This window comes from Nycticebus coucang, chromosome 14 (assembly GCF_027406575.1).
Source record: "Nycticebus coucang isolate mNycCou1 chromosome 14, mNycCou1.pri, whole genome shotgun sequence".
Taxonomy (NCBI): domain Eukaryota; kingdom Metazoa; phylum Chordata; class Mammalia; order Primates; family Lorisidae; genus Nycticebus; species Nycticebus coucang.
In genome coordinates, this window is record NC_069793.1 from 1,207,853 (window position 1) to 1,222,768 (window position 14,916).

Consider the following 14,916-nt stretch of genomic DNA (forward strand, 5'->3'; position numbering starts at 1 on the left):
CTGACTCCTGCCCCAGGAGCCACATGGTCAGTGTTTATGGAGGGGGTGATGGGGAGATGTGAGGAGGGGGCTCAGGTGATCAGGATGTGGTGGCAGGTGGGGGTGTCACCAAGGATGCCAATCCACTCCAGAGTGAGGACTCTAGAGGACTCTAGACTATAAATCTTAGCACCAACATGTCAAGCTGTGTGGTCTGTTGGGGAGGGACACGGATGACTCCAAGTGGGGGTAGTGCAGGAGACCTTGGGGCACTCCCCAGGGTCAGGAGCGTCAGGAGTGGAGCAGTGTGGCTCAGTGCCGGCAGAGGAAGGCCAGGAGCCTCAGGTGCAAAGGGGTCCCACTGCCCCATCAGGCGGCCCCCCTCCTGGTGCCGCCCCAAGGCCTCTCCCCAGCTGCTGGGAGGGGAGATTTGGGTGCCAAAGAAAGGGGCAGGGCAGGTGGGGAGCCACACTGGATTCCCCCACTCTGTTGGGCACCAGGGCCCTCCAAGATCCTCCAGCTGCCCCTCACAGCCCTGCCATCACTATCACTGGGACCCTGCCCAGCTCCACGCAGAGGACAGGCAGGGGTGTCCCCATGACACAGAGAAAAGAGGAAGGGGAGTGGACCTGGAAGGGAGCCCCTGGCATCTGAGCTGCAAGGGGGGGCCTTAGGGACTTTGTATAAAGGAAATTCTAGGGCAGCACCTGTGACTAAGTAGGGTGCCAGCCTTATATACCAAGGGTGGGGGGTTCAAACCCAGCCCCCCCAAAACTGCAACAAAAAAATAGCCAGGCGGGGCGGCGCCTGTGGCCTCAATGAGTAGGGCGCCAGCCCCATATATGGAGGGTTGCGTGTTCAAACCCAGCCCCGGCCAAACTGCAATTAAAAAAAAAAATAGCCGGGTGTTGTGGCGGGCACCTGTGGTCGCAGCTACTTGGGAGGCTGAGGCAGGAGAATCGCCTAAGCCCAAGAGCTGGAGGTTGCTGTGAGCTGTGATGTCACAGCACTCTACCAAGGGTGACAATGTGAGACTCTGTTTCTAAAAAAAAAAAAAAAAAAATAGCCAGGCATTGTGGCAGGCACCTGTAGTCCCAGCTACTTGGGAGGCTGAGGCAAGAGAATTGCCTAAACCCAGGAGTTGGAGGTTGTTGTGAGCTGTGATGCTACAGCACTCTATCGAGGGTGATAATGTGAGACTCTGTCTCTAAACAAAAAAAAAAGAGAGAGAGAGAGAGTCTAGGGGAAGAGCTGAGCAGAGGGCAGCCTGGATTTGGGATAGAAAACCCAGATGCAGGGCCGAGCCCAGCACCCCACCTTCTTTCCCCAGCCCTCTGCCTCTCCCCAGTCTGCAGCCCCCCCCCAGCTTTTACCACCCAAATCCCCAGGTCGTGGCCTCAGACCAGCCTTAGCCACTTGCCACTTTGGTGCCTGTGGGCTGAGTCCCCAGCAGATCCCACACACCGCCCTGCTTGGTACAAATGGCCACCCCATGTTCTCTGCTGCTGCAGCTGGACTGAGCCGGCCGGCGGGAGCCCCCTTGGCGGGGGCTGGTCATAAAGATCATAAATTGGGCGGTGCCTGGCAGGGACAAAGGTTGCTGAGGCAGGAACTTTGCCAGTCCCGGACGCCAGACCGGCTAGGACCCTCCTGTCAGGAGCCAGCTGCCAAGATGGGGGCTTGGGCCTGGTTATGGCCACCCCTGCTGCTCCTGGGGCTGCTTAGTCGACCCCCGGGTGCCACGGCCCAGGGTACGTGCTGGGTGTGGGTGGGCAGGGCAGGGTGGCTGGAGTTGGGGGCACTGACCCCCCCTCTCCAACTTCACAGTCTGCTCTGTGAGCAACACCTTCTTCGAGGTCAAGGAGAACACAAATCTCACCGAGCCCCTGGTTGACATCTATGTCCCGGAGGGCCAGCAGGTGGCCCTTGGACCCTCGTCCACCACCTTTGCATTTCGGATCCAGGGGAGCCAGCTGTTTCTCAACATGACTCCTGATTACGAGGTGGGCTGTAGGCTGGCAGGGGTATGCCCCACGGAACACAGGCAGGCACCCATGCCCTTCTCTCGAGTGGGGCTCTCTGGGGATCTTGGGACCACACTTTCCCTGGAAGGGCCTGAGAGCTCTGTGCTCCTCAGGCAGCCACTGACGCCTTTCAGGCCCTGAATGAGAGGTGGGGTGGGGCTGTTTGGCTGCCAGGGCCCATGCCCTCAGAGTGGCCACCAATGAGAGGATAGGGACCTGGGGCCAGCACCTGTCCCTCTTGACCTTAGTCTCCCCACTGTGAAATGGGGACAGTGGCTGTGGCTGCTGGGCAGGGGATCCCCAATTCCCAAGGCCCCTCTGCCTCCACAGGAGAACACGTTGCTGCAGGCCCACCTGGAGTGCACACGGGGGGGCACGCTGGTGAGTCCTGCCCTCACCCCTCTCCTGCCCCATCACTGGGGCTCAGCTGGGCTCTGTTCTGCCTTGGTGACCTCAGCCAAGAGTGCTTTTAAATGTCACCCCTCCACTGAGGACACCCACACTTCCTCCAGCCAAATTCTGTCCTGAGCTTCAGACACAGGAACCCCCGAGTATTCCCCCATCCCTGACATCTGTCCAGCAGATATCCCACCCAGAGAGGCTCCAAGGTCCCCACCTGCTCCCCTACGCCCCCTGCTGGTTACTGGCACCTTGAGTCTTGCCCTTCCTCCCTGGGCCAGACCCAGAATTGCCCCACTTCTCCCACCTCCAACCCCCACCAGACTCTCAGCACCGTACTTCTTTCTGAAAACTTTCTACCAGGCTTGGCTCCTGTGGCTCAAGGGGCTAAGGCGCCAGCCACATACACCTGAGCTGGCAGGTTCGAATCCAGCCCAGGCCTGCCAAACAACGATGATGGTTGCAACCAAAAAATAGCTGGGCGTTGTGGTGGGCGCCTGTAGTCCCAGCTACTTGGGAGGCAGAGGCAGGAGAATCGCTTGAGCCCAGGAGTTGGAGGTTGCTGGTGCTGTGAGCTGTGATGCCACAGCACTCTACTAAAGGTGACAGCTTGAGGCTCTGTCTCAAAAAAAAAAAAAAAAAAAAACTTTCCACCAGTCCACTTGCCGCCCTTTGCCCTGCTCACTCCAGTCTACTCTCCCCAAGGCATAGCAGTCCCTGTGGGCCTCATAAGCCCCACTCTGCCTAAAACCTCCAGGACTCTTTCCTCAAAGCTGAATCCACTCCCAACACCCCTGCCCTCAGCCCTGCCCCTTGGCCTGGAGCGGTGTGCAAACTCCTCAGCCCCACTCAGCTCTGGGCTCACTCACCCCATCAGGGGATCTCCTGACCACCCTGCTGGAAGCTGCATCCGCCCCCTCTACACAGCCCACCCCCACCTGCTTCATTTTCTAGCCTTTTATTCAGTAAAGTTGCAAAAGAGAGTGTGGCCCCCCAGTGACAGCACATTACCCATAAGTGCCTCAGGATGTGTCTTTAGAAGATAAGAACCCTTCTTTTTTAAACATAGCTGTGGTACTGGTTGTCACGCCTGAGAACTGTAGTGACTGAGAGTCACTGCCACACATCCAGCAATTGTCTGTGGTCTCATAAGGTCTTTTTGTTTTTTTTTTTTTTTTGCAGTTTTGGCCAGGGCTGGGTTTGAACCCACCACCTCTGGCATATGGGGCCAGCGCCCTACCCCTTTGAGGCACAGGTGCCGCCCTTTAACAATTTTTTGTTTGAATCAAGATCCAAGCAAAGTCCACATAATGCAACTGGTTGATATTTATTTTTCTTTTTGTTTTTGGAGACAGAGTCTCACTATGTTGCCCTCACTATGATGCCATGGCGTCACAGCTCACAGCAACCTCAAACTCTCGGGCTTAAGCGATTCTCCTGCCTCAGCCTCCCAAGTAGCTGGGACTACAGGTGCCCGCCACAACACCCGGCTATTTTGTTGTTGTTGCAGGTGTCATTGTTTAGCAGGCCATGGCCAGGTATGAACCTGCCAGCCCCGGTACATGTGGCTGGCTCCCTAACCACTGAGCTATGGGTGCCGAGCCCAACTGGTTGATACTTCTCTTAAGTTTCCTTCCTTCGTCCTCCCTCTCTCTTTTCTTTCCTCCTCTGTCCCTTCTTTCCTTCCTGGCTCCATCCCTCCTTTCCTTCCTCCATCTCTCCTTTCCTTCCGTCCTTCCTTCCCCCCCTCCTTCCTTCTTTCTTTTTCTTGAGACAGGGTGTCATTGTTATTAAGCTGTTATTAATCACAGTTCACTGCAGCCTTCAACTCTTGGGTTCAAGTGATCCTCCGGCCTCAGCATCCTGAGTAGCTGGAACCAGAGGCATGTGCCACCATGCTTAGCTAATTTAAAAAAAAGTTTTTTTAGAGACAGGGTCTTGCTATGTTGTCCAGGCTTGTCTTGAACTCCTAAACTCAAGTGACCCTCCCCCTGGTGCTGCCTCTCAAAGTGTTGGGATTACAGGCATGAGCCCCCCCAGCCTGGCTACTTAGGTTTCTTTTACCTTGTTTTAGTTGTTGGGACAGTCTCACTCCTATTCCCTGAGCAGAGTGCAGTGGTGTCATAGCTCACAGCAACTCATATTCGTGGGCATCCTGCTGCCTTAGCCTCCTGAGTTGCTGGGATTACAGGCAAGCACCCTGACACCGGCTGGGTTTTTTACTTTTTGTGGAGACGGGATCTCACTCTTGCTCAGACAAGTGTTGAACTCCTGAGTCAAGCACTCCTCCTGCCTCAGCCTTCCACAGTACAAGGATTACAGGTGTGAGCCACCGTACCCAGCCTTATGTTTATTTTAATCTATAATTTATCCTCTGTTCTTCTTTCTTGGAGATTTATTTATTTGTTTTATTTTTTTGAGACAGAGTCTCCCTCTGTCGTTCTGGGTAGGGTGCCATGGCGTCATAGTCACAGCAACCTCAAACTCTTGGGCTCAAGCCATCCTTTTACCTCAGTGTCCCAAGTGGCTGGGACTACAGGCGCTTGCCACAGCTATGTTTAGAGATAAGTCTCTCTCTTGCTAAAGCTGGTCTCAAACTCCTGCTCTCAAGCAATCCACCCACCTTAGCCTCCCAGAGTTCTGGGATCATAGGCGTGAGCCACTGCACCTGGCCTTTGGAGATTTATTTTTGAGGAAACTCAATTGTTTTGCTGTTTTCCTGACTGGAGATTTTGCTGGTTGCGTCCCCAGGCAGTACCTGTGTTATTTTTCCTCCAGCACCCCCTGCTGCCTCTGGCGAACTTTATGAATTAAATTACTTCCTGCTGATTATAACTTCTGCCAGCACAGGCCGGTCTCTTCCCACCGCTGTGTCCCACCACCTACAACCGTGCAGTTAGTTACACCATAAGCCCTCACCAACATCTGCTGAACGGATGTATGGACTAGCTGATGACCCCCCTCTCCAGGTGACCCAGCTGAGGGTGTTCGTGGCAGTGCTGGACGTCAATGACAACTCCCCAGTGTTCCCCTTCACAACCAAAGAGAAGGCCGTGGAGGAGGTGGGCATGGGGGCCTGCAAATGGGCCAGGGGCTGGGGACCTTGACCTCTAGGAGGGTCCATGTGGCTGGACCAAACCCCTTTTCACCCCCAGGACACTAAAGTGAACTCTACTGTCATCCCTGAGACAGAGCTGGAGGCTGAGGACCCAGACAAAGATGACATCTTATTCTACACCCTTCAGGAAGTGACCCCAGTCAGTGCTGCCCACCCTGCCCAGTGCTGGCCTCTGAATGTGAAGCTGCTCCTCCTTGCAGAGTCTTAGGTTGTGTCTTTCCTCATCCTCTCCAGGGTGCCAGTGACTTCTTCTCCCTGGTGGGTGCAAACCGCCCGGCTCTGAGACTGGACCGGCCCCTGGACTTCTACAAGTGGCCGAACATGACCTTCCGGCTGCTGGTGCGGGTGAGCAGGTCATTCTGGCCCTGAGACCTGGGGGCGTGAGCAGGTCATTCCGGCCCTGAGTCCTGGGAGGTGAGCAGGTCATTCCGGCCCTGAGTCCTGGGGGGTGAGCAGGTCATTCCGGCCCTGAGTCCTGGGGGGTGAGCAGGTCATTCCGGCCCTGAGTCCTGAGGGGGTGAGCAGGTCATTCCGGCCCTGAGTCCTGAGGGGGTGAGCAGGTCATTCCGGCCCTGAGTCCTGGGGGGGTGAGCAGGTCATTCCGGCCCTGAGTCCTGGGCACTCAAGGCTCCTCCACGCTGCTCCACGCCCTGAGCTGGCAGGATGGGCTATTACAGGACACTGCAGAGGAGAGTGCAGAGCCCAGCCACACGGCCACCGCTACCCTGGTGCTAAAGGTGCTGCCTGCAGACCTGCGGCCCCCGTGGTTCCTGCCCTGTTCCTTCTTCGATGGTTACGTCTGCATTCAGGCCCAGTACCATGGGGCTGTTCCCACGGAACACAAGCTGGTAATGGGGTCGGGGGGCAACGCTGGGCAGGTCAGAGAGCTGCCGTCAGGGTCAGCACTGGGGTTGGGGCCAGGGTTCCCTGATGGAGCTCAGGGGCCAATTTCAGTTGTGATTTTGAAACAGATTGTGAACATTCCTCATAAACCAATTCCTGCAAGCAGCATGGTGGTGAGATGAACAGACCCTGTGATCACTGTCAGGAACATGGACCCCACTGTCCCTGGGGTAGAGCCAGGCAGCCCTGGGCTGGGATGCTGGTGACACTGGTGTTCCCAAGGAACAGCAACATCTGCGCCCAGCCAAGAGCCACCACTGGGGCTATACAGGCTCCCTGCAGGCCCTCACGGTGCCCACCCTCTGAGCTCCCCTGGTGCATGACAGGTGGAAGTCCAGCCCTTCCTACAAACCCCCTCTTCCTAAATGTTTGCTCACCCCTCCATCAAAGCATTTTTTTATCTAAACTGATCAGGCTTGATGCCTGTAGGTCAGCAGGTAGGGTGCCGGCCACATACACTGGGGCTGGTGGGTTTGAACCTGACCCTGGTCTTCCAAACAAGGACAACTACAATTAAAAAAAAAAAAATAGCCGGGCGTTGTGGTGGGCATCTGTAGTCTAAGCTACTTGGGAGGCTGAGGCAAGAAAATCACTTAAGCCTAAGAGTTTGAGGTTGCTACGAGTTGTGATACCATGGCACTGTACCCAGGGTGACAGTGAGATTCTGTCTCAAAAAAAAAAAAAAAAGGTCCACACCCATAGCTCAGTGAGTAGGGCGCCAGCCACATAACACCCGGACTGGTGGTTTTGAGCCCAGCCTGGGCCTGCTAAAGAACAACAACTGCAACCAAAAAATAATCGGGTGTTGTGGCGAGTGCCTGTAGTCTCAGCTATTTGGGAGGCTGAGGCAAGAGAATCACTTAAGCCCAACGGTTTGAGGTTGCTGTGAACTGTGACACCACAGCACTCTACCGAAGGTAACATAGTAAGACCCTGCCTCAACCAAAAGAGAAAAAATCAAAAACAAAAAACTGATCAAATGTCTCTGGGCAACCTGGCTCATTGGTAAGGGATGCAAGGGGATGTTACTGACCATTGTCAACTGGACAACTGGAGTGGCCCGGCAGGCAGGAAGGCACACCCCTCAGACTGCCTAGGCCTCCTGCCCTGGGCCCTCTGCTGGCTGGAGGGGAATAGGAGGGCCCAAGGTGGGGCCCTTTGCACTAGCCCCACAATGCTCCTCCCACCACCATCACAGCCGTCCCCACTTGTCTTGAGTCCTGGGCCCATCTATGCTGAGGATGGAGACCGGGCCATCAACCAGCGTGTCATCTATAGCATCGTGAATGGTGAGTGCAGCCCAGACTCTATCTCTGCTCCCACCTTGAGCAGAGCCAGCTGGGACCCTGGTCCTGAGGGATGCAGACCAGGGGCCAAACACTACTGTCCTTCCAGGAGATGTGGACAGCATATTCACCATCAACCCAGATTCTGGCAACCTCACCATGGCTAGGAGTGTGCCCAGCCCGAGGACCTTCCTTCTGGTGGTGAAGGTGGGCACCAGTGTCGGGCTGGGCAGCCTTTCCTGAGCTCCAGCTGCAGAACCAATTTAACCTTCAAGCACTCTCTGGTCACTGCTGCCTCCCCCATCCCCTAGGGTGAGCAGACCGACCGTGCCCGCTACTCCATGACCCAGGTCACTGTGCAGGCCCTTGCTGCCATGGGGAGCCTGCCCCACTTCCCCCAGAACCTGTACCTTGGCACCGTGGCACTTGGCTCTGGAGCAGGTGTTGCTGTCAAGGACGCCGCTGCCCCCTCCCAGCCTCTGAGGATCCGGGCCCAGGATCCAGAGTTCCCAGTACGTGGCCCATCCAAGGGCTGCCCAGAGCCTGACCATCAGTCCCTTCCTGCCACCCAGGAATCTAAGCCCCTGCCCAAACCCTGGGCCCACGGGGCCTGTCCTCTGTATGGGGCCTGCCCTCTGTATGGGTGGGTTGGGCCCAGGACTCACTGAAGCTGCTGCCTCCAGGACCTCAACTCAGCCATCACTTATCGAGTCACCAACCACTCTTACTTCCGGATGGATGGAGAGACAGTGCTGACCACCACTGTGCTGGCTCTCAGGGAGGTCTTCTATGCAGAGGTGAAGGGCAGATGGGTGGGCATCTTGAAGGCTATGGGTGTTAAGAAGGGCTAGGAAGGACGAACTCCTGTCCTACCTCAGGTTGAGGCCAAGAACACGGTGACCCTGGGCACAGCAACCACAGTGGTTGAGATCCGAGTTTCTGAACAGGAAGCCCCCCCCACAGGTGAGCCTGCAGGGCATGACCCAATGAGCCCTCTTGGGGTCCCCCCCCCCCCGGCTAAGTGGCTCCCTCCCTAGGGAAGGTATTATTCCGGGCGGGGCAAAGGCAAGCCCAAGCACTGTCCATGGCCCCAGGTCCACCAGAGGCTGGAGGAACAGCACAGCCCTGGCACAGCACAACCGTGGAAGCCCCCAGGCCCCCTGGGCCCTCTCAGGGACCCTCCACAACCAGCTCTGGAGGAAGCCCAGGGCCTCACCCACCCTCAGGCACAACTCTGAGGCCACCTGCCTCACCCACACCTGGGGAGCCTCCCAGTATGGCAAGCAGCACCTCCCCGCAATCAGGCACAACTGGGGGCCCAGCACAGAACATGAGTCCAGGGACCTCTTGGCTGACACCCCCAGGGCCCAGCAGGAGCCCTCTGCCCTCAGGTACCCACCCAACCCATTTGCCTGGAAGCTACCCTTACTCTCCTTTCTTGGGACTCTGGGTGGCCCCAGGACACTCTATAGCAGCGGTTCTCAACTTGTGGGTCACGCCCCACAGGAACTGTGTTAAAAAGGTTGCAGCATTAGGAAGGTTGAGAACCACTACTCTATAGGGCAGGGTCCACCCCGGGACAGCCTGGCCTGACCATGTGGCTATGCAGTCCCAAGGGGGGACTGTTCTAGTCTGACAAAGGCAGTCCCAACACCCAATGAGGTAACCTGGAGAAGATGGGTGGAGGGTGGGGCAAAAACCAGATTTGGAGTCTAGCATGCCCCACAATTCCCAGGACTATTCACTCTGCCGTCCCCTGTGCTGCCCTCACGGCCCTTCCTGTTATGTTGGGCCCCCTGTGTCCCACATGGAGCTGGTGGCACCCACCCCGTGCCCTGTCAGCTCCTAGGCAGCCTGGCTCCTGGAAGTCCCTCAGGGACTCACGGGGACCAAAGCTCCCCAGTGGAGGCACCAGCAGAGCCCGCTCCCCAGAACCTCAGCTCTGGGAGGTGGGCCAGGCTTGGATGGCTGTGGGGTGTCCTCAGCCTGGCACAGGCTGGCATGGGCAATGCTTGGGGTCTTCTAACAGTGAGTGGGAGGTGTTTTCAGCAGGGACACTAGGTGATGACCTCACTGGGGACAAGCGCTTCTCGATGGTTGACATGGGCACCCTGGGCGGGGTGCTGGGTGCGCTGCTCCTGCTGACCCTCCTCTGCCTGGGGGCCCTCGTCCATAAGCACTATGGCCACCAACTGAAGTGCTGCTCTGGCAAAACTCTGGTGAGGCTTTTAGGGGCTGAGGGGTGGGGACTGGGAAGGGGGAGGAAGGGGACAGCCACGGAAAGGTGAGGACAGCAGGGCAGAGACAGGTGGAGCTGGGAACCCAGGACCACCTAGTCCCCAAGGGAAAACAGTTTTGAACAGGTGGACAGAGACACCAGGGGGAGAAAACTGGCGTGAGCACCTGGTGGGGAGTCAGAGCCCACCGCTCTGCTCTTCCTCCCCCTCCCCCAGGAGCCCCAGCCCCCAGGGTTTGAGAACCAGGCCTTCCATGCTGCCGAGGAGGCCAACTGGGCACCCGCCCCAAGCCCAGGGCACAGCCCCAAGCCCACGGAGGCAACGCCAATGCCTGCCCAACCTGCACCACGAAAGCCTCCCGCAACACCTGAGCCCCCCAGCCCCGTGCCCCCCAGAAGTGTCCCCGAGTCCCCTGCGGCGGCCCCGTCTGGAGAAAGCCCCGCCGCCGTGAGGTCCATCCTGACCAAGGAGCGCCGGCCAGAAGGCGGCTACAAGGCGGTGTGGTTCGGTGAGGACATCGGAGCCGAGGCAGACGTCGTAGTCCTCAACGCGCCCCCCTCGGAGGCAGATGGCGCTGGCGATTCAGGCAACGAGGGCAGCGGAGAGGAGGACGCAGAAGGGGGCCGGGGTGGGAGTCCCCACAGCGAAGCTGGTGACGACTCCACCTACATCTAGGGTGGCCTTCCGCCCTCTTGGAGGGTCTGGACCCCGGGGGTTCCGCTCGGCTACACTCGCCCACCCTTCATTATGCAGAATAAAGCGACACTTCTGGGTCTCCTGGCGAGCCCGTCGGGGTGTGGACTGCAACTCCGTGTTAGCTCGGGACGTGGGTGGGGGTGGAGGCGGTCGGGCGAGAGCGCGGGCACTTCCCGTAAACCACCTGCTGTGCCCGCCTTCCCCCCAGACCGCGGCTCCTCCAGCGCCAGCTGGCAACCGAAAGTTCCTCTCCTTGTAAACCTGGCCCGAGCGGCTGGTGGCTCCCTGCACTGGGAAATCTCCGTAATCCCCCTCAGCTTTGATATTTCCCTCCCAACTCAACATAGAGTAACCTCAATCCCCCAGAAGGGAGTGGCTCTGTTGGGACATGGCGCGGGAAAGGGGGGTCACAATCCCTTCCCAAGTTTGTACGTCTGTGGGTGGGGACACAGCCGGGAGCACCCTGCGCGCTGGCGAGTCCGAGGGCGGCCAGAGCAGGACGCGGGTCTGCAGGCCGTGCCTCCAGCGGAGTGCGGCCAGGTGCCCGCGGGGGCAGGTCCCGAAGCAGGGACCGGAGGCGGATCCTAGGTTGGACTTCCACGCGAAGGCCATCAAACTGTCCCTTGTGGGTTCCTAGCATCATCAGGCACCAGGAATTCCTTTCCAAGTTTTAATTTCCAGAGTATCTGAGTATTCTAGTCTGAAACCGCACAGCTGCTGTTTCCCCACGCACACCCACCTCCCATTACCCATTTTAAAAAGCGCGAAAGGGGCCTGATTTTTTTCGCGAGGCCGGGTTTGCTTCCTCGTTCGTGGAGTACCCGGCTCATTCTAATGCACCCCTCAATCCTGCCAGCAGCCTGTAACTCCTGACCCCCCGCGTGTAGGAGGTGCAGTCCTGAGGGGCGCTGGGCCTCACAGGGGCTGAGCACGCGGGTGGAGGGGACCGGCCACTGCTGCCGCGCTCCGCGATGCCGGGGGCGGGGCCCGTGGGTACAGACGCCGCGCACGTGACTTGGGCCCAGCACCTGGAGCCCCGCCCCTCCCCTCCCAGGCCATAAAAGCGCCGGTTCCCAGTGGCCCGGCGAGATGAAACTTCCATTCCAGCGGCTCCGGCGTCACCAGGTACTTGGGACCCCCGACCCCAGCGCAGCTACAGGCAGAGCGAGTCTGCGGCCGGCCTTCCCGGTCTGTGGAGGCCGAGGGGGCAGCGGGCGGCGAGGTAGGGGGACGCAGCTCCAGACGTCCAAGGACCGTACAGGGTGGCACGTCGGGGAGGCGGGGCCCGGGGGACCGGCGCCCGCCCGCCCGCCTGGTATTTAGGTTTCGCTTTCCTGAGACGCGCAGTTCAGTTTCGCTTTCCCTGGAGCCTCTGGGCGCATCCCCTCCACGTGGCCAGCGGCCATTCCCGTTGTCTCGGCAGGGTCCAGCCTGCACTTGCCTGTCCAGGCCAGGACGCTGGCTCAACATCTGTGACTTTGTGTTTGCTCCCGCCACATCTGTAGCCATCATAGCCGAGGAATCCACATCTAGGCAACGTGGTGGCTACAAGTTCTTCTCAACCCACACCAGTGATCCCTAACACCTGACACCTGGTCACACTGCCTAACACCTGTAGTGACACACATAATACCTGACTGTCCCTGGACTGTCCTAGTAGAGGGAGCAATGGCCCTGACTCCTGAGAGGTGAGAACCAGGCCCACCCTCCCCCAAGGCAACCCCCACGGGCCTGGACAGCTTGACCCTGACACTGCATGGTCACTCCACCTGCAGAGGGGCTCGAGTGCTATTTGGAGAGTGGCTTCTGCATGAGATCAGCAGTGGCCACTACGAGGGGCTGACCTGGCTGGATGAGGCCCACACCCGCTTTCGGGTGCCCTGGAAGCACTTTGGGCGCAGGGACCTAGGCGAAGCTGATGCCCGCATCTTCAAGGTGAGACACTACCCCCCACCCTTGGAGGACCTGCAGCCCTGCCCTGGGGGCCCATGTTTTCTGTCCTCCTCCCCAGGCTTGGGCAGTGGCCCGGGGCAGGTGGCCACTCAGCAGCAGAGGTGACCAGCTGCCCCCTGAGGCTGCACAGAGAGCGGGCTGGAAAACCAACTTCCGCTGTGCCCTGCACAGCACGAAACGCTTTAAGTTGCTAGAAGACAACTCCTGGGACCTCCTGGACCCTCACAAGGTGTATGCCCTCAGATCAACATGGGGCTGGAGAGGTGAGGACTACATGGGAGGGGTGGGGCCCCAGGCAGGTGCCTGGCTACTGGGGGTGTGTTACCAGCCCCTCTGACACCTCACCCCATTCTCAGAAGACCCAGGCATCCACCTGAGTGAGGAAGACACCCTCCAGGATGCCTCCCCCACACAGGTAACATCTCTGCTGGCCTCTCCTGGGTGTTGGGTCTGCCACCTTCTGCTGGGACTGAAGGAGGATTTGAGTGCTTCTGCCAATCCTGTCTTTGCCCTGCAGGGTGGGTCCCCAGGGCCACTCCCACCAAAAGGAGACCCTGAGCTGCAAGTCCCGTGCCCACTTCCTGCCCCAGCTGGTGATGTGGGGGACCTCTTGCTCCAGGCTGTGCAGCAGAGTTGCCTGGGGGACCATCTGAAAGCTGTGTGTGGGGCAGACCTGGTCTTGCCACAGGCTCCTGGAGGGCCAGCTCTAAGCAGGGACTGTGTAGGTGAGGGTGCTCTGCTCAGCAGGGGCAATGCCTGGGGGAGGGGCAGGCAGGGTAACAGGGACACACTGCACCAGGCCTAATACTTGATCCTGGGGGACCCAGGAACAGTAGCTGCAGAGTCAGAACCCTGGGTATGGGAGCTGGGAACTGTGCAGGGGTGCTTCAGTGGGAACAGTGCTGGACAGCTGGGCTGTTGTGGCAGTTTCCACTCTCCCCTTCCCACCAGGCCCACAGCTCCCTGCTGGGGAGCCACATGCAGCATGGGCTATGGAAGCCACCCCTCATCTTCGGCCCCAGCCCCGGGCTCCAGAGCCCCCACATCAGGCAGAGCCCCACCCGGTTCCTGGCCCCGGCATGTGCCCTGTCGTGGGAGGTAAGCAGGCTCAGGCTGGGGTGGGGGGTGGCCCTTCTCACCCATCCCTGGTGCTCACAGCTGGCTCTGTGCAGAGCCCAGCCCAGGGGTGCTGGAGGTGACCGTCATGTACAAAGGCCGCGCAGTGCTACAGGAGGTAGTGGTGTGTCCACGTTTCGTGCTTCTGTATGGTGCCCCAGGCCCAGCTGTCCAGGCTGCAGAGCCCCAGCACGTGGTGTTCCCTAGCCCTGCGGCACTCCCTGACCAGAAGCAGCTACGCTACACAGAGGAGCTGCTGAGGCACGTGGCCCCCGGGCTTCAGCTGGAGCTGCGGGGGCTGCAGCTCTGGGCCCGGCGCATGGGCAAATGCAAGGTGTACTGGGAGGTGGGCAGCCCCCTGGGCTCCGCCAGCCCCTCCACCCCCGCCTGCTTGCTGCCAAGGAACCACGACACTCCCATCTTTGACTTCAGCACCTTCTTCCAAGGTCAGTGAGGCACCTGCCTTGGGGGCTGTCTCCAGGTGGTCCCCTGCCTGCCCAACACTCAACAGAGCTCCTCCTTTAGAGCTGGTGGAATTCCAGGCACGGCGGCGCCGAGGGTCCCCCCACTACACCATCTACCTAGGCTTCGGGCAGGACCTGTCTGCTGGGAGGCCCAAGGAGAAAAGCCTAGTTCTGGTGAAGGTGAGATGAGGATCTTGGGGAAGCTCACAGCCCCCATCAGACACCCGGCCCCCTGACACGGCCTCCCCACAGCTGGAACCATGGCTTTGCCGCGCCTACCTGGAAGGTGTGCAACGTGAAGGTGTGTCCTCCCTCGACAGTAGCCTCAGCCTGTGCCTGTCCAGCACCAGCAGTCTCTACGATGACATCGAGCGCTTCCTCATGGAGCTGGAGCAGCTCGCCTAAGCAGGCCTCCAACCCCCCATCTATTAATAAAGAGGACCCCACAACTAGCACTGGTGTCCTGACTGAAGGTTGGCTTGGGGGTCCAGTTTCTGGCTGCCTATCATCTCCCCCTTTGACCTGACACAGCCCAGGGAGGTGACCCCACTCCCTTGCACACTGTGGCCTTCCCGGCACACCCACTCTTGCCTCTGTCCTCGCTGTGAAGGTCGAGCCAACAAGCTGCTCACCACCACATTCACCAGGGAGGGCTCCTTGTGGCCCACAAGCAGCCAGCTCTGCTCTACACCCAGTGGCTGTCCCCAGCTTTTCAGAGCCACCCAAACTGCCCTGCTTCGT

At 59.1% G+C, this 14,916-nt stretch overlaps 2 protein-coding genes across 5 annotated transcripts; both read left to right on the top strand.

Moving 5' to 3' along the window:
* The first annotated feature begins 1,572 nt into the window (after nt 1-1,572).
* Nucleotides 1,573-10,718, top strand: CDHR5 (cadherin related family member 5). 2 transcript variants are annotated; one of them, XM_053562782.1, is made up of 15 exons: nt 1,573-1,730; nt 1,807-1,982; nt 2,334-2,384; nt 5,372-5,464; nt 5,558-5,659; nt 5,755-5,865; nt 6,198-6,368; nt 7,622-7,712; nt 7,819-7,916; nt 8,021-8,221; nt 8,393-8,506; nt 8,588-8,672; nt 8,804-9,100; nt 9,759-9,928; nt 10,163-10,718. In XM_053562782.1, the coding sequence occupies exons 1-15, from the start codon at nt 1,652-1,654 to the stop codon at nt 10,619-10,621; spliced, it is 2,298 nt and encodes a 765-aa protein (XP_053418757.1). In that variant the 5' UTR covers nt 1,573-1,651; the 3' UTR covers nt 10,622-10,718. The 2 variants fall into 2 exon arrangements, with proteins under 2 accessions (XP_053418757.1, XP_053418758.1); XM_053562783.1 differs by having other exon boundaries at nt 9,762-9,928.
* A 495-nt stretch (nt 10,719-11,213) lies between these two features.
* On the top strand, nt 11,214-14,747 carry IRF7 (interferon regulatory factor 7). 3 transcript variants are annotated; one of them, XM_053562785.1, is made up of 10 exons: nt 11,214-11,767; nt 12,066-12,330; nt 12,418-12,577; nt 12,654-12,858; nt 12,955-13,010; nt 13,113-13,320; nt 13,547-13,693; nt 13,768-14,157; nt 14,237-14,355; nt 14,428-14,747. In XM_053562785.1, exons 2-10 carry the CDS (start codon nt 12,311-12,313, stop codon nt 14,578-14,580), a joined length of 1,458 nt encoding a protein of 485 aa, XP_053418760.1. In that variant the 5' UTR covers nt 11,214-11,767; nt 12,066-12,310; the 3' UTR covers nt 14,581-14,747. The 3 variants fall into 3 exon arrangements, with proteins under 3 accessions (XP_053418760.1, XP_053418759.1, XP_053418761.1); XM_053562784.1 differs by having other exon boundaries at nt 11,221-11,767; nt 12,952-13,010; nt 14,428-14,745; XM_053562786.1 differs by lacking the exons at nt 11,214-11,767; nt 12,066-12,330 and having other exon boundaries at nt 12,424-12,577; nt 12,767-12,858; nt 12,952-13,010; nt 14,428-14,744.
* Nucleotides 14,748-14,916: the final 169 nt, after the last annotated feature.